General features: G+C 36.7%; 2 protein-coding genes across 7 annotated transcripts; both read left to right on the top strand.

Annotated features, from left to right (window-relative positions):
- The first annotated feature begins 67 nt into the window (after positions 1-67).
- LOC127452062 (HMG box-containing protein 4-like) lies at positions 68-10489 on the top strand. Of its 5 annotated transcripts, none has more exons than XM_051717228.1 (13): positions 68-198; positions 2399-2479; positions 2553-2662; positions 3266-3344; positions 3618-4253; positions 4641-4880; positions 5030-5199; positions 6263-6344; positions 6484-6548; positions 7225-7327; positions 8415-8590; positions 9069-9191; positions 9548-10489. In XM_051717228.1, the coding sequence occupies exons 2-13, from the start codon at positions 2443-2445 to the stop codon at positions 9590-9592; spliced, it is 1866 nt and encodes a 621-aa protein (XP_051573188.1). In that variant the 5' UTR covers positions 68-198; positions 2399-2442; the 3' UTR covers positions 9593-10489. The 5 variants fall into 5 exon arrangements, with proteins under 5 accessions (XP_051573188.1, XP_051573186.1, XP_051573187.1 ...); XM_051717226.1 differs by having other exon boundaries at positions 2553-2692; XM_051717227.1 differs by having other exon boundaries at positions 2343-2479; positions 2553-2692.
- A 2616-nt stretch (positions 10490-13105) lies between these two features.
- LOC127452069 (GTPase IMAP family member 7-like) lies at positions 13106-19611 on the top strand. Of its 2 annotated transcripts, none has more exons than XM_051717243.1 (4): positions 13106-13322; positions 14795-14897; positions 16368-16537; positions 18314-19611. In XM_051717243.1, the coding sequence occupies exons 2-4, from the start codon at positions 14804-14806 to the stop codon at positions 19100-19102; spliced, it is 1053 nt and encodes a 350-aa protein (XP_051573203.1). In that variant the 5' UTR covers positions 13106-13322; positions 14795-14803; the 3' UTR covers positions 19103-19611. The 2 variants fall into 2 exon arrangements, with proteins under 2 accessions (XP_051573203.1, XP_051573204.1); XM_051717244.1 differs by having other exon boundaries at positions 13107-13322; positions 16377-16537.
- Positions 19612-20490: the final 879 nt, after the last annotated feature.

The raw sequence follows: 20490 nt of genomic DNA, 5'->3' as shown, positions 1-20490 counted from the left end.
TTTCCATACCACGTCTATAGGTTAAATGTCAATTATTTATACTTAAATAGTCATTTTTGTGGAGCAAAAATGGGGCCTTTCATTGTTGTGATACACTCTTTGGTCTCAAAGTCCCTCCTCCCCATCTCTGGCTGTTTTTGTTGTTGGCTCCGATCAAAGATGGCGTCGCGCGCAAACTAAACCCACATACAACACAAGGTAATCTTTCGCTGATTTTTGCTTAAAATTACCATTGTCTGCACATAATAAGCATGCATTCTGTGCCATTCCTGCAGTACTTTAAAAATCTGGAAAATTGCATGGTAGGAATGCCCCGTTTATTGAGTTGTCACCCGATACCGGCCTATTTGCACGGAAGCCGCGGGTCTGCGCGCGCTCTGCTATCCGCTAAAGGCGCGCGGCACGTCCGCAGCTGCTCGAATCCCACTCGAGTTCAGACAAGGAAGAGCGCTGGATCCCGAAGAAGCGAATGGAAGGGGGTGTGATTGTGTGCATCTTTTCGAAAGTGGGCGGGAAATGGTCAATAATGAGTTTTGAGGCAGATCTCCTCATTAATTTCGTTGGTATTACAGGAAATATCTGGCAGCCATTGGAGTCATGAATAAAGTTGCAATGTCTTCCTACAGCTTCTGTCCTCCTGATCTGTCACTAGCGCGCGTGTGTGTGCATCCAGATGCATGCATATCTTCAAAGTTATTTCACACTTTTGCATGCAACAGTGTTTCAACAAGAAGAAACAATTATGAATTGGAACGTAAAAGCCAGATGAGATGACACTTGCATTTTCTAATCATTTTGGTTCTGTTGGTTGTTCCATTTACATGTCAAGGTTTGGATTATACAGCAATAAAAATGAAATCCTATTTGTTTTGTAGATAGCACTTTCCACAATACATTGTTTCAAAAGCAGCTTTGCAAATAAGAGTGCCTTAATAAGCCTAAATGTGACGATTGCGTGGAAAAAATTTGAATGAGACATTTTCTTGGTTCCATTGCTTTTGCATGTTAAAATTCTTATTATATGCCAAGAAATTTAAAGTCATAATGTATTTGTATAGAGCTTTGCGCAATATATTGCGTACCAAAGCAACTTTACAGATGCTTTAATAACCTTAAATGTGACCATTGCAAGGGGAAAAAAGCCAAATCAGACACTTGCATTTTCTAATAATGTTGGCTCCATTGATTTTGCACCTTTTGGATAGTAAGATTCTGATTATATGGTAATAAAATGAAATTAAACTTTTATTTGTATAGAGCTTTAAAGGGATAGTTCACCCAAAAATGAAAATCCTCATCATTTACTCACCCTGATGGCATCGCAGATGTGTATGTCTTTCTTCTGCTGAACACAAATTAAGATTTTTAGAAGAAAATCTCAGTTCTGTAGGTCCATACAATGCAAGTGAATGGTGGCCAGAACTTTGAAGGTCCAAAAGGCACATAAAAGCAACATAAAATTAATCATAAGTCTCCAGGGGTTAAATCCATATCTTCAGAAGTGATATAATAGGCGTGGGTGAGAAACAGATCAATATTTAAGTCCTTTTTCTACTATGAATCTCCACTTTCACGTGTACATTCTTCTTCTTTTGTTTCTGGCGATTCACGTTCTTCATGCATACGCCCCCTACTGGGCAGGGAGGAGAATTTATAGTAAAAAAGGACTTAAATATTGATCTGTTTCTCACCCACACATATCATATAGATGGATGAAACCACTGGAGTAAAATTAATTACTTTTATGCTGCCTTTGTGCTTTTTGGACCTTCAAAGTTCTGGTCACCATTCACTTGCATTGTATGGACCTACAGAGCTGAAATATTCTTCTAAAAATCTTATTTTGTGTTTAGCAGGAGAAAGAAAGTCATACACATCTGGGATGGCATGAGGGTGAGTGAACTGTTCCTTTAAGCAGCTTTATGACAATGGCATGGAAACAAACATATGCATACAGAGGTTTAGCACTACATATGGGAATCACTACATAATTCCCATATTTCCATTTGCGTTAACTTATTTCAGTTATGATGACTTTGCTATTATTTTAAAATGTGAATAATAGCAAAGTCATCATAACTGAAATAAGTTAACGCAAATGGAAATATGGGAATTATGTAGTGACCACAAATGTTAGATAAGGACACAAAGCAAGTAAAAACCTGAAGTGGCAAAAACAAAAGAGAGCAAACATGAGATACTATATTTATAATAAATCAAATTCCATGCAAAAAAAAAAAAAAACATCTTGGTTGAAATAAAGTAGTACAGATAACTAGTACGGTTATTTATCTAAGCAGGAAAGGGTTTTGTAAATAGTTTGTTTTGATTTTTTTATTCAGGATCATTGGTGTTTGACTGAACTTGCTGATGTCTTGAATCTGTTCTTGCATAATAGAATAACCAGACTGACCAATCCCACCTGAACAACCAGGACGGATCATGGCATTTGAGGAGATAAAGAAGAAAGGAATGATGGGTAAGGATTGTTACATAAAAGCACATTAATCCATTTAAACAGACATACTGTGAAACATGGTTTCTGTTCTCAGAGATGTCAGAGATGGAAGGAGAGGTTGGGCTTGTTGCGGGTCGCAGCCAGAGAGAAAAGAGACGCTCATATAAAGATCTGTTGAGAGAGGAAGAAGAAATTGCAGCGCAGGTGCGCAAAACCTCCAAGAAACAACACAAGGTAACAGCAGGGAGGTAGGTAAGGTAACGTCAAGTTGCAGCATTTTAACAAGAAGTTAACAATATTCAAATTATAACAATATGTATATTTGCTTTTTGCTGGCCCAGTCGGGCATACACTGTGATTACTTATTTGTTTATAACTTTCAACTCATTCTATCCGTTGCTTCCAAAACATGTTAGCCAGCTATAGTTAACATTACTTTGGTGACATATTTAAATGTGCAAGGCATAAAATGCAGTATTGATCACCATGCCATTGAGCCCTGTAATAATATCTGCATCCAAAAGAGCCGCGAAGCTATTAATTAATGGTAATAAAACCAATGTCTGTTAATACACACTAACGATATTAATACACATGCAACTTGATGTTTCGTTACCTAGGTAGAGATGACAGCTGGTCTGAGAAGGATTTGGACCTGTATCTTTCCCTCTGAGTCCACATGTCATTGACTCTTGCTACCGTAGTTGTTGTTCTAGTTCAGTTACTGTATGTGGATTTGTGGTTCACTGACATTATCTTTAATGGAAATATTAAACCTGTTTCATTATGCACTGTTGTCGTTTGTAGGACTCTGACCTTTTCTTGTTAGGGGGAGATTCTCACAAGAAAAAAAAGAAGCACTTGAGTGATGACTACTACCACAGAGGTGAGGAAGAGTTTTGCCTTGTTTTAGAGATTGCGTTATCGCTGTTCAAAATGTAGTGAACCTCCTAACCGAATCAAAATGATCGAGTAATCACAAAAGCTTGAAAAAGTCATGGACATTTGTTGGTCAGAAAGGGTGGGAACCCTGTCACTAAGGATTGAACAGTCTAAAAAATGCCCCTTTTTCTACTCTGAAAACCTGTAAATGCCACTTTTAATTATTCCGAGTTTGCTTTGGATTTACACTAGTTTCTTAACTCTCATTTTCCAACAGATCATCAAAGTTCTGGTCAGCCGCCACACAAGAAAAAGTGCAAATCCTCAGATCGCTCACCCTCCTTGTCCTCCTCATCCTCCTCTCACCCATCCCACACCACTAACACGGCCATGGGCCTCCTGGAGGCCATCACCTCCCCGCTGGCCACAGGCTCCGACCCCGGACCTCACCTCCTTAAAAAACCCTCCTACCCTCTCCACCCCTCCTCACACTCCTCCTCCAAAGACCGCAAGCAGGAGGGCGGCTCCAAGAGCAACCACTCCTCCCACTCACGTTCGCCCGGTCCTTCTTCATCTAAGAAGCATTCCTCTTCCTCAAAGTCATTGCTGTTCCGCGGAGGAGCAGGGAAAGGGGAACCACTGACGCTCCGTGAAGCTGATGGACTGAAGATGAAGCTCATTCTGTCTTCAAAGGAGAAGAACGAAGGTGTCGGGACAAATGAGGGATTCTCATTTCCAATCCATTCTTCTTCTTCTTCCTCGGGTGTCGTGGGGCATCATTCATCGTCCAACTCGAAGAAAGGAGGGATGAAGAAGGAGAAGGAGAAAGATCAAATGATGTCTAAGCCTCCAAAGAAAAAGCAGCTCAGCCGAGAGCCGTTGCCTGTAGTTGGGAAGGAAGTGGAGGTCGTGGGTGAGTGAGAACTTTTACTACATGCAGGAATGATGCTCATCGTATCCATACGATGCCAAAACCAGACCTGATTTGCGTATATTTGGCCATACACTCCAAACAAACGTGCAAAAAAAGTGCCCTAATTTTCTTGTTTTGTTTTCACTGGAATTTTTTCATCTACGAAAAAGATGAAACTGTTTCCAGTGCACACCAAAGTTTAATACTTAGGGTTAGGGTTAGTATGATTTTTTAACTATTGTCAGAGAATTATGAAAATTTCGCATTCGAATCAATTAATATATCTGGTGCATGAATGTTGTATTTTTGTTTTTGTCATTTAGTCACATGTGAGCTGTTGTTAACAGGTCTTTATTGTGATGTTAAATGTGTGTTTGCATGTGTCAGGTCATTACGGTAGCTCATTTGGAGGTATGGGAGGAGACAGCTCATCGACAGGAGGAGAACTAGAGGCCGGCGAGCTGGTGATCGACGACTCCTACACACATCTCTCAAAAAAGAAGAAAAAGAGCAAGAAGAGTAAAAAGAAAAAAGATAAAGACAGAGAGAGAGACCGAGACCGAGAGAAAGGATCAAGAGAGAAGAAACACAGTAAAAGTGGAAGCAGTGGGAAGAAAAGCTGTCCAGGTGAGCGAGAGACACCTACTTTACTTTATGGTTTGGAAACGACATGAAGATGAGGAAATGATGACAGGATTTTCATTTGTGGGTGAACTATCCCTTTAATTCATTGTATTGTAGTTGGGTTGTTAATTGAATCTCTGTCTGTTAATCAGGGGATCTGTCTAGAAGCCACTCCCATTCTCACAACTCATCCAATCACAGTTCTTCTGGTGGGATGTATGTTATGACTCCACCCACGTCTTCCCATCACCATCAAAACATTGCACTGATGAGTGAAAAGAAGAAAGAAGAAAAGGACAGAGAGAAACATGACAAGGACAAGGTAAGATTCCCATAGTATTTTCTACTTAGGGTTGTGTTGCTTAGTATGTTATAACTTTTATAAAGCGGTGACAGCAGAATTATAATAAAATACACCTATGCTCATTAAATTATATACATGAATAAACAATTCTTCTGTCAAGTAATATACTTCATAGCCTACCTGCAGACCTTTTATAGTTTCCTAGCAACGTATCAACTTTATACGGTGCGTAAAAGGAATATTCCGGATTCAATACAATTTAAGCACAATCAACAGCATTTGTGGCATAATGTTGATTACCACAAAATATGATTTCGACTCGTCCCTTTTGTTTAAAAAAAAAAAAAAAAAGCAAAAATTGAAGTTTCAGTAAAGCACTTACAATGGAAGTGAATGGGGCCAATCTGTAAACATTAAAATACTCACTGTTTCAAAAGTATAGCCACAAGACGTAAACAATATGCGTGTTAACATGAATTTAGTGTGATAATATTATATTGCTTTCTAACCTTTTGTGTGTAAAGTTATATACAATTTTAAAACTTCGTTGCCATGACGATGCACTGTCAACCAACCCTAAAATGACTGTAAAATTACGATTTAAACAACTTTACAGCTCAAATAATACCCAAGTTTTAACAGAAGAATTCATATAAGTGCTTTTATAACATTTTAAGCTTTACATTTCTGCCTTTAAACCCTCCAAAAGTTGGCCCCATTCACTTCCATTGTAAGTACCTCAACGTAACCTCAATTTCTACTTTTCTTTTCAAGAAAAGGAGGGATGAATGCTACAAATGCTGTCGATTAAGCTTAACTTGTATTGAACCCGGAATATTCCTTTAGTATAGAACGTGTGGTCACAGGTGTGCGTTTATTGGAATTTTACAACGGCTTCGAATACAACTCATCCAATCGGAATTTAGGCTCAGAATGGTCCATTTTATAATATGTATTGGGCAATTAAACTTTCATGTATTTGAGCTACTAGTATAAAGTCAAACAGCAGACTTTATGTGTGAAGCCCCCTGAGTTTTTATTAATAGCTTTAATTGTAGTGTTTTCTTTTGCATGCTATCAGCCGAAGAAGAAGAACATGACAGCATATCATGTGTTTTGTAAAGAGTACAGGGTGAATATCAACGCAGAGCAGCCAGGATTAGGTGAGTGCTGTTTCAATCTGTGTCATCCACACAAACACTGTGTCAGTCATCTGTTCTGTGATTGGTTGTAATGTGCTTTTGTCCTTGCTGGTCAATTTAATTTAACATGGTTGGAAATCTTGCCATTTTTCTGCCACAGTCTTTGGGGAGCTGAGTAAGAGACTTGGAGAGATGTGGAAACAGCTGCCTGAAAAAGACAAACTGGTCAGCATTTCTCATTTTACTTAAATATTTCAAATAAAACATGATTTGGTTAATAAATGTGCCTGACCATCCTGGAGTAGCATGCGTTACAATCTTAAATGGATAGCTCACCCAAAATTTAAAATTCTCTCATCATCATTTACTCACCCTCATGCCATCCCAGATGTGTATGACTTTCTTTCTTCTGCTGAACACAAATTAAGATTTTTAGAAGAATATCTCAGCTCTGTAGGTCCATACAATGCAAGTGAATGGTGACCAGAACTTTGAAGGTCATAAAAGTAATCCACACGACTTAAGTGGTTGAATCCATGTCTTCAGAAGTGATATGATGAGTCTGGGTGAGAAACAGATCAATATTTAAGTCCTTTTGTACCATAAATCTCCACTTTCACTTTTTCCCACATTCTTCTTCTTGTGTTTTTGCCGATTCGCATTCTTCATGCATATCGCCACCTTCTGGGCAGGGAGGAGAATTTATAGTAAAAAAGGACTTAAATATTGATCTGTTTCTCACCCACACCTATCATATCACAAGAAAGTCATACACATCGGAGATGGCATGAGGGTGAGTAAATGATGAGAGAATTTTCGTTTTTGGGTGAACTATTCCTTTAAATGTGATTTACAATGTGTGGCTGTTTTGCATATCCTTCTGATCTTTCTCACGCTGAAGGTTTGGAGACAGAAAGCTCAATATCTCCTGCACAAACAAAATAAAGCTGAAGCTATGACAGTCAAACGAAAGCCCTCAACAACATCAGAGAGCAAAAGCAAAGGTGAGACCAATGCTTATCTGTTTAGTATTTTTGTTTCTGAGTTATTAGAGTTTTCTTAGGTTTTCTGTGATGTGTTGAACATTGTTATTGCAAATTCTGCTAATTTTAACTTGCCACAATGGAAACAGAAAGGTTATCAAGATGGCTAACATTTATAAATTTAGTTGAAATTGCGAGAATGACCTGTGACCTTAGAAACATCAGTAAAAATTTGTTGAAAATTACAAATCAGTCAATAATTTTTTCCATTATGTACCATCATTTTCCAGCTAACGTGCGTTTATCAATTTAGTTAAGTTTTCATTTTTAGGGGGGGCCTGGGTAGCTCAGCATGTATTGACGTTGACTACCACCCCTGGAGTCATGAGTTCGAATCCAGGGTGTGCTGAGTGACTCCAGCCAGGTCTCCTAAGCAACCAAATTGGCCTGGTTGCTAGGGAGGGTAGAGGCACATGGGGTAACCTCCTCGTGGTCGCGATTAGTGGTTCTCGCTCTCAGTGTGGCACGTGGAAAGTTGTGCGTGGATCGCGGAGAGTAGCATGAGCCTCCACATGCTGTGAGTCTCTGCGGTGTCATGCACAACGAGCCACGTGATAAGATAAGCAGATTGACGGTCTCAGAAGCGGAGGCAACTGAGACTTGTCTTCCACCACCCGGATTGAGGTGAGTAACCGCATCACCACGAGGACCTACTAAGTAGTGGGAAGTGGGCATTGCAAATTGGGAGAAAAGGGGATAAAAAAAATCAAATAAAAAAAGTTTTACTTTTTAGAGTTGAAAAAACATTTAATGGAAAATATCTAAATACTTATATTGGTACATTTAATGCATTGCAATATATATATATATAAAATTATTATTATAATCTTTAAACAGTGTTGTCTGGGCCAACTAGGCCATCAGAAAAAATCCATATTGTCGAGCCCTGCTTACTATTATTTCTCACAACTTTCACTCACCCACACACTCATACAGTATACTTGCATGTTCTTTCTTGAGCCCAAGATTCATAGCCCTTCTTGCAAATTACTGCTTTTTGTCTTTTATCGTTTCAGTGGTTCAGTATTCCTGTATATCTGTGTCCCAGGTTCCAGTAAAGCTGCTGGTTTAGGGGCCGGATTGACTCCTCAGGGTCGCTCGGGTCTGGCTATGTCGTTGTCTCCGGTGCGGGTACCTGACATTGACCCCATTGATGCAGCTGCTCACCTGCAGCTACTCGGCGAGTCCCTGTCTCTGATTGGACATCGACTTCAGGAGACAGAGGTTTGTGTCATAAAAATGTCCCTTTTTATGGACCATTCCATCCAAATAGGGGCTTTGATGTCCCTTAAAAATATACTGATAGTAAAAGACGTCACACAATGACAAAATTACGTATACATTAACTATAAGCATCCTATCACAATAGCAGTATAACATTGACGTACTGGTAAATTTTACTGTACTTAAATGTCACTTCCCCTATGTGGCATCTTAACCTATTTGCCACATAATAATTGAAATTAGATAATAATTGAGTGAAATATTAGTTGGAAGGTAATAATTTTACAAATGTAGGACTAAATACAGTTTAATAGTCTTTAAAACAGCTATCAGCATTTATTCTTGGGGCAAATGTGATGCTGTTGCAGAAACTTTGGATTTTACATTCAAATTGTAATATTTAGGCTACAGTTTATTCAGCCAGAAGGTGATCATACAAATCACGGCATCTCAGCAATTGTCTTTTTTGTCTCTATAGGGGATGGTTGCAGTATCTGGCAGTCTATCTGTTCTCTTAGACTCTATTTTATGTGCTCTTGGTCCATTAACCTGTTTGACAGCTCAAGTCCCCCAAATCAACGGCTGTCCACGCAACGTCCTGGTGAGAAACACTGAATTTTTTTTGTTCAAGGGGCTTTGTATAGCAGTGTCCTCAAAATCACTCTGGGATTTGTAAAAATTATTATTAATATGTCACAATATTAACATTTTTATTAAATATACAAATGTTTAGTAAGATTTTTATTAAGTATAAAAATTATAAAATGTTTATACTAATTATATTAAATATAATTATTATATATTTTTTTAAACTTTTGTTAAAAATATACATTTTTATCTCCGTTTTTATATATATATATATATATATATATATATATATATTATTATTATTTTTTTTTTTAAATACTGCTGTTCATATAATGATTTCATCTCTTCTCCCACCTCTGTTTTTGGCAGTCAAATACTTTGGACAACATCGCTTATATAATGCCTGGACTATGAATCACTTTTACTTGCACTTACAAGAGACTGGATTACATATGGATTACATATTTCCAGAGGCACTAAAACAAGAACTTATTTTTTTTTACTTTTTTTTGATCATGTGTTGTACAAAACAATGGACATTCTTAGTATGTAAAATGTTTTTAAGAAATAGTATTTAAATGATTTTGTCATTTTTTTATTGTTATAAAAAAAAAAATCCCTTTTTTAGAGAACAGTTTTGACATAACTTTTGTGTTTATGGTCTCAAAGTTTCAGTGTTACAGCCCATCATGAGAAGTGTGTGTAAGTGTATGTAAATATTGGTGAACTTATGCTGTCATAATGTCAAGAGCATTTTATGTTTTTTAAAATATGTGCAGTTTTATTTTAGGGCCAAATGTTTTTTTTCCCCCTAATTTAATGTTGAGTTAATTTATACAAAGAGCAGTTCATCTGCGCTATCATAATTTCAAATATTGTTTTTTGTTATGAAAATGTTGTAATATTATAGTTTTACTGTTTTAGCATGCTTACAGAAAAAGGATGTATAACATAAAAGGTGCACTAAGTAATAAAAAATTTACTCATCACTTTATCTTAGTAACCCCCCTATTATTGAACACTTTTGGGGAATAGGGTACTTCTACAATAGCAATGATAACCGAAAACATTTGCTTTTTTCATGAAGCGTTATCTACGCAAATGTGTCAGTATAAGTAGTATCAGCCAGCAAAACATTAAAAAAATTACTTAGTGCACAAAAGTATGACCATTTTACGCAAGTAATTGTAAGTAGTTTTAGGGAATCAAATTTTGTATAATATATTTGCATTGATACATGTATGTACTGCATTGCCTTATTTGGAAAATCTTTGGAAAGTCTTTTCATTAAATCACAAATATCTTGTTAAATGTTTTATACAATGCTTTATAAAATGATTTTATGAATTAGTTTTTGACCAAAGATAAATATGTTCTGTTGCACATACACAGTGGCCCAACAAAGTATTTTGATACTTAAAGGAATATTCCAGGTTCAATATAAGATAAGCTCAATTATCAGCATTTGTGGCATAATGTTGATTACCATGAGACATAATTTTGACTCGTCCATTTAAAAAAAAAAAAAAAAAAATCACAGTTACAGTAAGGCACTTACAATGGAAGTGAATGGGGCCAGTACATAAACGTCAAAATGCTTACTGTTTCACAGTATAGCCACATGGCATAAACATTTTATGTGTTAACATTATTTTAGTGTGATAAAATTAGGAATTTGCCTGGGTTACGACTCTTATCAGATTACAGGGTTTACTGCATTATGTTGTCATGACTACAAAATTGTTGTGATATTGGATATAAATTTACACAGATAAGGTTAGTAAGCGATTTTATCACACTAAAATCATGTAAACGTGAATAATGTTTATGTTTGTTTAAACAGGATTGGCCCATTCTCTTCCACTGTAAGTGCTTTACTGTAACTGAGAATTTTTTTTTTTTTTTTAAATGAGTTGAAATTATTTTTGTGGTAATCAACATTATACCACAAATGCTGCTGATTGAGCTTAACTTGTATTGAACCCGGAATTACAGATAAAAGCATCTGCCAAATGCATAAATGTAAAATCCAAGCAAATAACATTTAACTTTTGTTCTGTTGGTTTGCATGAACAAAAATTAATTGGTGAAAGATAAACATAAATGATTAGAAAGTTAAAACACTGTAAACAAAATGTTAAATGCTGTGGATCAATATTTTATAAGCAATACATTATTTTGTAGAGGGGGTCAAAATTAAAATGTTTCGCCAATGAAAAACTAGAGTAAAAAAAAGTGTAATGTGTAAAAAAATAATGTCGCTGTCACCTTTCTGTTTTTTATTTTATTTATTTATTTATTGGACCTGTAGTTTTGCTCCAAAACCATAGGCGAAAACTATGACCCCCACTACAAAATAATGGATTACTTCATAATTATTGATCCATGGCATTTAATAATTTGGCTTTCAGCATAATTTATGTTGATCTTTAGTCAGAAAAAGTATTATCAAAATTAAACATTTCAGCTGAAGATGTTTTTAAACTTTGGTTGATTTGACATGGAATAACCCAACAGGATTTTATCAAAGCAAAAGACATAATTGTGTTCATGCATATATGTTGCACATACTAATGTAATACAGATAGGATTATGGTTAGGTGTTGATATTGTCCATTTTGTGCATTGTGCTTGCCTGTACTGGTAAAATAGCTGTAAATTTAAAAGAATAGTTTTACCCAAAAATGAAAATTCTCTCATCATTTACTCACCCTCATGATATCCCAGATGTGTTTGACTTTCTTTCTTCTGCTGAACACAAATGAAGCTTTCTAGGATGCAAGTGAATAGTGACCAAAATTGTGAAGCTCCAAAAAGCACATAAAGCTAGAATAAAAGTAATCCACTTTTCCAGTGGTTTAATCCATGTCTTCTGAAGATGTAATCGATTTTGGGTGAGAACAGACCAAAATATAACTATAATAACTATTATAAAAACTAACATCCATCTAGCACTCTGTGTATGTGTTAAGCACTAGGAATTGTAATTGAGCTTGAAATCATGATTGTGCCTAGAGACTGCAATGGCAAAATGTACAGTAAAAATGTAGTTACATTTTGGTCTGTTCTCACCCAAAACTGATTTGATCACTTCAGAAGACATGGATTAAACCACTGTTTTATGGTTTAATTTTATGCTGCCATTATGTGCTTTTTGGAGCTTCAAAGTTCTGGTCACCATTCACTTTCATTGTATGGACCTACAGAGCTGAAATATTCTTCTTAAAATCTTTGTGTTCAGCAGATGAAAGAAAGTCATGCACATCTGGGATGTCATGAGGGTGAGTCAATGAGAGAATAAAAATTTTGGGGTGAACTGTCCCTTTAAAGCCATTTTAACCCAGAAATTCCTGTGACACAGCATGTTTAAGGATTTCTGGTGCACAACAGCAAGATTTAATTGCCTTGAAAATGCCTCAACAAAAGCTAAAGACTGTGGAAAGTGGACATTTGCATAAATAACATGGTTAACTTTTAGATAGCATGCAAATGATTGAAGTACTGGGGATAGGGTTGCCACCCGTCCCGTAAAATATGGGATCGTATTGTATTTAAAGATAAAATGATGCATCCCGTATCAAATCAATATGGAACGCGATTTGTTATTTGAGCTGGTCAGATGGGGTTATGGTGAAATCATTCCAGATCGCTAATTTAACATTGATGCAAGTTGGAATATGTGCCTATGGTGTGTAAGGGACCATCTGAAAAGTCCACACATTGTGCTAAAATGTGCTCATACTATGGAGGGTGTGGTAAGGGACCGGCTAAAAAGTCCACAAATGGTGCTAAAACTGTGGCAACCCTAGTTGGAGAACTGCTTGAATTTGACCAAGGGAGAGTGCTAAACTTCCTGTATGATGGTTCAGCCCATAACCTTGTTTAGCAACACTTAACCCTACCCCTTTTCTCTACCCTTTCATGAAAGAAAGTGTTTGCATAGCACACTTTAAAGAAATACCTCTAAAAGAGGTGTGTTTCAGAGAAAGAGGATGAAAGAGGAGGAGGGTGACCCAGCAGCATCACATGTTTGGGCAGAGCTACGCTGGTGGAACAGCAGGACAAACAAGAAGTGCAGAGGAATACAGAGCAAGCCAGCTCACAAGCACACATTTCAGCTGGGAGATCAGTCTCTCATTCTAAGGTAAGCTTTTGCAAGCTTGTGTTCTTTATCAGATTTCACATAATCAAAAGCAGCCATCAGTTGTTTGGTACGGCAGCTGTTATATAGTACTGCGTTGCTGGAGGAAGCTGACATTGCTTGTGTTTTCGGCTAATTTTAAACTGACAATTGAAAGGAGGCATTTTTGAAAGGGTTTACTGTAGCTGGAGTACAGTATGTGCAATGTGGGTTTGTATACTAGTTCCTCTCTGCTGAGTCATCTGACAGGAATGATATCCTCCATTTGCCCTCTAACAATCATTTCCCCTTTAGATCAGAACTACAGTGTGCTTATTTTAAAGGGATAGTTCACACAGAACTGCCATCCCAGATGTGTGACTTTTTTCTTCTTCTGCTGAACACAAATGAAGATTTTTAGAAGAATATTTCAGCTCTGTAGGTCCATACAATGCAAGTGAATGGTGGGCAGAACTTTGAAGCTCCAAAAAGCATATAAAGACAGCACAAAAAAGTCATTCATAAGACTCCAGTGGTTAAATCCATATCTTCAGAAGGGATATGATAAGTCTAGGTGAGAAACAGATAAATAAATATGTCCTTTTTTTTACTATAAATCCCCAACTTTACTTTCACTTTCTTCTTCTTTTGTTTTTGTCGATTTGCATTCTTCGTGCATATCGCCACCTACTGGGCATGAAGGAGAATTTTTAGTAAAAAAGGACTTAAATATTGATCTGTTTCTAACCCACACCTATCATATCGCTTATGAAGACATGATTTAAACCCCTGGAGCCATATGGATTACTGTTATGCTGTTTTATGTGCTTTTTTGAACTTAAAAGACCACCATTGCATTTTATGGACCTACAGAGCTGAGATATTCTTCCAAAAAAATCTTCATTTGTGTTCAGCAGAAGAAAAGAAAGTCATACAGATTTTGAACAACATGAGGGCAAGATTCATTTTTGGGTGAACTATCCCTTTAAGAGCTGTCATTGATGATGTAATGCATTTGTAACATAGCCAGCTTGTAGGTAGCTGTGCAGTGTGTAAACTTCACTCCCCTGGGCTCAAGAGGCGCACTAGTGACTGATGCTAGAAGCTGTAGCTTTTAGCCTCCTCGTTAGCGCACCTGCCTCCCATGTCAGAGACCCCAGTTCAAATCCCGCTCGGAGTGGGCCGGTTACAGTGGTGCCGTGACCCGGATGAGAGTGAGGTTTAGGGGGGTGAGAGTAATGGTAGCCAGCTGGTAGGTAGCTGTGCAGTGTGTAAACCTCATTCCCTTGGCCTCAAGATGCACACTAGCAACTGACACTAGAGGCTGTAGCCTTTAGCCTCCTCGTTAGCGCACCCGCCTCCCATGCCAGAGACGCTGGTTCAAGTTCCGTTCGGAGCGGGTCAAGCAGGATCGGTTACACATTGATTGTTATAGTTGTAAGACAATCTCTCAGTCAACAGTATAATATACTGTGATATTCTGTTGTTTTCTTCAGGTGCAGACTATGGAGGGAAGTACGGCACAGGATGAAATTCACCAGGAAGAGAAAGAAAGAGCAGGGAGCAGTGAAGGAGAGCAAACAGACCCAAAGGAAAGAGGTTGAAATTCACTTTCACTGTGCCTTCAAAAAATATGTTTTTATCTGCTTTATGCTAACATAAAAGTATGTTAGTTCCTTGAAAATACCATGGAAAGACAAAAGCATTGCAACACAGTCACAGTTCATGTTTCTGAAACAAACATTTTCATGTTTAATGTTTCTAAGATTATAATTAGAGGGTTTGTGAGAACAAATGTGCCTTAAATTTAATAATAAAAAAAGATTGGACAAATTGTTTATTTTTTGTATAATGTGTTGTATTTTAAGACCACATGCTGTTACATTACTGGTAATATGTTACATATCCTGAAAGGTGTTTTCTATCAGTTCAGTCTGAAGGTGGCGATATTGCTTCAAAATGGTTTAAATCTTGTGGAGGACATCATATTTGAAAACAGTATTAAAAACACCTTCCTTTCACTTTCCGTATTTATTATAGTTATTCCATTTTAAAGGGCATTATTTCCAAATGTGTTCGATTCTATTATGAAACAGCATTTCCTTTAACCTGTTGTCCATGTTTACAAAAATGGGAAAAATAAGGTAGCCTATAAAATTTGGTCTGATATAAATATATTGTAAATATGCCAGTTCTGCTTTGTTTCACATTCTGAGTGTAGTTGTCATTTTTTAATTGCTTTAGTTTCGTTGTTTAAGTTTGGTCACATGCCATGGGATTGATTTATTTATTGTGGTATTTATGAAGTATAATCCATGTATAGAGTTACATGCTGTGTGGAAACCAAGAGACAGTCCTTCCTATCAGACATGTCACTTAACATGTAAAACATGTTGTTGTTTTTTTTTGTTTTTTTAAATATGAAGAAACAATTCTTGATTTTTGTCCACTTTAAAATAAATTTTGTATGAATCCATCACAGACTCATCAAAAAACAATTACAAAAGCAGGCATGATTGTCTTTTTTTGAAAATGAAAGGTCAACAAGTTAAACATTACATTTTGAACTTTAGATATGATAATATTGTTCATTTCCATGCACTGTTTTTTTTTATTTTTTTTTTTTATAAAACAGGGAAATCTTTATTACAGCAAAGTTGCAGCACAACAGCTGGTTTTATTGGCTATTAATAAGGATGTACTTTGTGTACTGTATGTGAAGGTAGTGTACTTGAGCATAATATTCAAATATTAAATACTGAGATGTTGAAAAGCAAGCTCAAATATTTTTAAGCAATTGATAGTGGCCTAAAAAACAGTGTAGAATAAATTAAATTCCATGATTTAATATTCTGATATGGTGATGACACAACAAATTTGGTTACAGATTGAGTTAACCCTCAGTCACTTTTTTGTATTTTATTTCATATAAAGTTTTTTAGTTTTTTAATAGTAAAGCAAAACTCTAAATAACTGAAACATATAATAATATTATCTTAGGTTATTAGGAGGAAAGTGGTTTCTTTGTAGCTCGTGTCTGTGTTTAATAAGTCTCTGTGTTTCTGTGAGTGGTTCTAGAGTTGAGACTAGTGCTGCTCGGCTCAGCTGGTTCTGCGAAAAGCACTGTGGTTGATGCCATTCTGGGCGGCCCGAAATCTGAATCTGACTGCAGTTCAGGGCCTGAGACACCCGCCGCTACTGACTGTCAGAAGAGACATGTGAATGTGTCAGGACGACAGGTGAGGTCACATCACAAAACTCTGAAAACGATGACAGTCTTGTGCACATCTTGTCATTTGCAGTCCCTTACGCATTTGTTAGTTATAAAAATGTAAAAAGTGATTTGTGGATTGACTGACATATCAAAAGCATTTCATATAAAATATGTCACATTTATATTCACAGCATGTCATAACAAAAAAATAAAAAAATATTTTATGCTGCAAAAATAAACTCACTGTACTTGTATGCCAAAGTTTAGTGATATTATAAAAAGAAAGTCTAGACTCTGAAATCTGATTGGAAGAGTAACGTTCCAGGCTGCTGTGAAATAGCCAATAAAAGTATTAAATTCTATACAGCATTAATCTGAAGGTTCCCCAGAATGTATTTTGATACTTAAGCCACACATCTTAAAGGGTTAGTTCACCCAAAATGTAAATTCTCTCATTATTCCTCATCCTCATGCCATCCCAGATGTGTGAGTTTCTTTCTTCTGCTGAACACAAACAAAGATTTTCAGAAGAATATCTCAGCTATGTAGATCCATACAATGCAAGTGAATGGTGGCCAGAACTTTGAAGCTCAAAAAAGCACATAAAGGCAGCATACTGAAAAAGCAATCCATACAACTCTAGTGGGTAAATCCATGTCTTCAGAAGTGATATGATAGGTGTAGGTGAGAAACAGATCAATATTTAAGTCCTTTTTTTACTGTAAATCTCCACATTCACTTTCACATTCTTCTTCATTTGTTTTTGGCGATTCACATTCTTCGTGGATATCGCCACCTACTGGGCAGGTAGGAGAATTTTTAGTAAAAAAGGGACTTAAATATATAACTGTTTCTCATGGATTTAACCACTGGAGTCTTATGGATTACTTTTATGCTCCCTTTATATGCATTTATGAGTTTCAAAGTTCTGGCCACCATTCACTTGCATTGTATGGACCTACAGAGCTGAGATATTTTTCTAAAAATATTTATTTGTGTTCAGCAGAAGAAAAAGTAAAACACATCTGGGATGGCATGAGGGTGAGTAATGAGAATATTTAAATATTTGGGTGATCTATCCCTTTAAGGACCTATTTCTACTTGATATAACTCCTAAAATTAATTTTGTTGGTGTATTAAATGTTGTGAAATAATATTTTTGACTTGAATCAAACCAGTTAATTTAGATTTTACCACATTATGTTAACATTCTTCAGTGCACTTAAAAATGGATGTTACTGTGTTAGATAACACAATATCAAACCGTAGCCTAGTGGGCTGTGCTCTTGACATATGGTGCTGATGCATTGTGGGTGACCCAAGTTTGAGTCCCAGCTGGTGAGGTCCTTTCCCACTCTTCTCCCTGTCATTTCCCTATCCCATTAAAAGGCCATTAAAAAAAAAATCAAACCAAGTGGTATTTACACAAAGGACCTTTTTTCAGAACAACGTTCACTTCTCTGAGCCATTTTTGCAATTACTTGGTCCCAAACTGGTCCCAAGGTAATTTTTAGCATATGTGCTATCTTTCTGATCTGTTTGATATTTTGTTATCTAGTCTTTAAGTGTGGCTTAAGTGTTCAAATACTTTTTGGAGCCACTGTATTGTTACAATATCACCTTCCATTTAGCATGGTAAAAATGACTGTAACACACAGCCTCTTGTGTCCTACTGCTTTATTGCATATTTCTACAATTATTAATTTTGTGCCATTTCCAAATAGATCTATTAGTCCCCCTCTTAATTCATAGTGAATTGTAGGGGCTCTTTTCTAAATCTCTGCTTTCTCCTTGTGTACAGGTGGCTGTAGTAGACACACCCGACTGTCTGTGTGTTGAGCGCCCAGCTGAGGAAGTCCGCCGTCAGTTCTCTGTCTGCGCGGCTTTATCGGTCCCGGGGCCCCACGCTTTCCTGCTCTGTGTCCCAGTCCACCGTCCCAGCAACTTGGAGCTCCAGATTTTGGAGACCATAGAGAAGGTGTTTGGCCCTAAAGCTGTTAGTAAACACGCAATGGTGCTCTTCACACGAATGGAGAGGCTGCCTGAGGATGTGTCTCTGGATGAGTATCTCGATACACAGCGAGCAGACTTACTGGAGCTCGTACAGAAGTGTGAGGGCCGACAATACCCTCTGTGGCTGGGAACAAACGCAGAGGAGCTGTTGGAAAAGGTGGAGCAGATGTTGAAAGAAAGCGGGACACCATTCTACACCTGTCCTCTGTTACAGGAGGCAAAGAGGAGAGTGGGAGAGAAAGAGCAGGAGATCTTGAGGAGTAGAAGAGAAGGAGGAGAGCACAATTCATCCTCAGACATGGAGAGAATAAGGGAGGAAGCGGAGAGGAGTGTGGACGATCTGGTGGTGGAGGGGATCGCTGATCTTTGCCTCTCCACTCCGAACCCTTCATTCTTACGCTGGTTGTGGGACAGTGTGGTCGGGTGGCTCCTTTGGTTCCCGAATATGGTTCGGGGCAGTACTTTACTAGGGTCGTTTGTAGGGTTGTTTGTCGGGGGGCCCTTAGGGGGGGCCATGGGAGCAACGGTGGGATCTGTTGCTACGGAGATGGGTAGACGGAAACGAAAAACAAATTAAATTTAGAAACTCAGCAACATTCTTTCCTTGATAAGTCATTAACATGCATTATGTAATGCTTAACAGATCAGGAGTTCTTGTACACTTAAATATGAATAAATGAAAATAGAAGTTTTTTTTCTTTTTTTTTTTTGTACCTGTAAATAAATGGAAACTTTTAGGACATTTTAAACAAAGGAAAGTGAAGAAGAAATATTTACATTAAGAGGAAATAATTGCCCCTTGGATTTGATTTCCAGGCGATTTTTGTTTTACATTTATGAGGGTATTTATTCTAAACCTATTACAAAACTCTGTGTCAAGAGTCCTTTAATTCAAATACTTGAGTTTAATCAATTCATTAACATAAGTTCTCAATCTGAACAATTAGACTGAGAAATGATTACCTTGTACCCATCAAATTAAATCAATAGTAAATCATAATTTGTGTGATAATATGTATAATTAAGGTTAAAATAGAATATTAAGAACTATATCAGATGTTAAAAATAAAAAGTTTTTTGCCCATATTTTGAATGTTCTGTGCTATTTTTCCCAGAGCCCCTCTATATTTCTGACCCTGTTGCCATGTTAACTCTGATCAAAGGTCAGATCTCCTTGTTTCCATTGAATCACACAAGTTGTTTAGTATTTTAAGCATTTCAAATACTAAAACATTCTGAAATTCATGTTCATTTTTCAACGCAGCTTTTACTTAAATTGTCGTGCTCATAATTTGTAATTAAAATGTTTGTATCAAATGAGAAAATACTATATAAAAAAGAAGCATTTTCACTAGTAGTCTCAAGACTTTTGGACCCCATTGTACAGTATCAACGTTTTAAGACATTTCTAATTATTTGAATGTACATTAACTAATGATCTGTTAAGCATAATATATGCAATGTTTGTTAATGTTATTCATGAAAAATATTATAAAGTGTTTCCAAAAATTCAAGAAGTGCTTAAGGAGTTTTAAAGCATAACACCAAAAAAATGTAATGCAAAAAGTATTTTTGTTAGAAGTGCCTTTGAAATTGATCTTTCAGGTAATTTCTTTTAGACCGTACGCACCCATAGTTTTTGGACTACAGCTTTTTTGCCTTCAAAAACATGTTTAATTTAATCATGTGGGGTTTTTTTTTAATTTATTTTAAAACAGATTATTCTTGAGCACCTTAAATCCAGTGATTGAAGATTCCTATCTTAACACTGTGGCACATAAAAGCTTTATTTCTCACATAAGTTAAAATCACTACTAAAATCAGTATCACTGTTTGTGAAGCACCTCATTTTCCTTGAAGTGATGTTTTCAGCTGTAAAATTTAAACACTGTAAGATTAGACTTTGTTTACACTGTCTAAACCATTTAAAGTCTATGTGCATTATTATGAGGTCACTGCTGCACT

Source organism: Myxocyprinus asiaticus, chromosome 14, assembly GCF_019703515.2.
Source record: "Myxocyprinus asiaticus isolate MX2 ecotype Aquarium Trade chromosome 14, UBuf_Myxa_2, whole genome shotgun sequence".
NCBI classification, from domain to species: domain Eukaryota; kingdom Metazoa; phylum Chordata; class Actinopteri; order Cypriniformes; family Catostomidae; genus Myxocyprinus; species Myxocyprinus asiaticus.
Note: the sequence above shows the minus strand (reverse complement) of the source record. Positions and strands in the feature narration are given on the sequence as shown.

Bases quoted from the DNA above. Each gene is read 5' to 3' on its own strand.
- LOC127452062 (XM_051717226.1), top strand. From the start codon at position 2,443: ATGGCATTTGAGGAGATAAAGAAGAAAGGAATGATGG. The intron at 2,480-2,552 runs GTAAGGATTGTT...TTCTGTTCTCAG, and splicing joins AAAGAAGAAAGGAATGATGG to AGATGTCAGAGATGGAAGGA. The intron at 9,192-9,547 runs GTGAGAAACACT...TGTTTTTGGCAG, and splicing joins GCTGTCCACGCAACGTCCTG to TCAAATACTTTGGACAACAT.
- LOC127452069 (XM_051717243.1), top strand. From the start codon at position 14,804: ATGGAGGGAAGTACGGCACAGGATGAAATTCACCAGGAAGAGAAAGAA. The intron at 14,898-16,367 runs GTTGAAATTCAC...TGTTTCTGTGAG, and splicing joins AACAGACCCAAAGGAAAGAG to TGGTTCTAGAGTTGAGACTA. The intron at 16,538-18,313 runs GTGAGGTCACAT...CCTTGTGTACAG, and splicing joins TGAATGTGTCAGGACGACAG to GTGGCTGTAGTAGACACACC.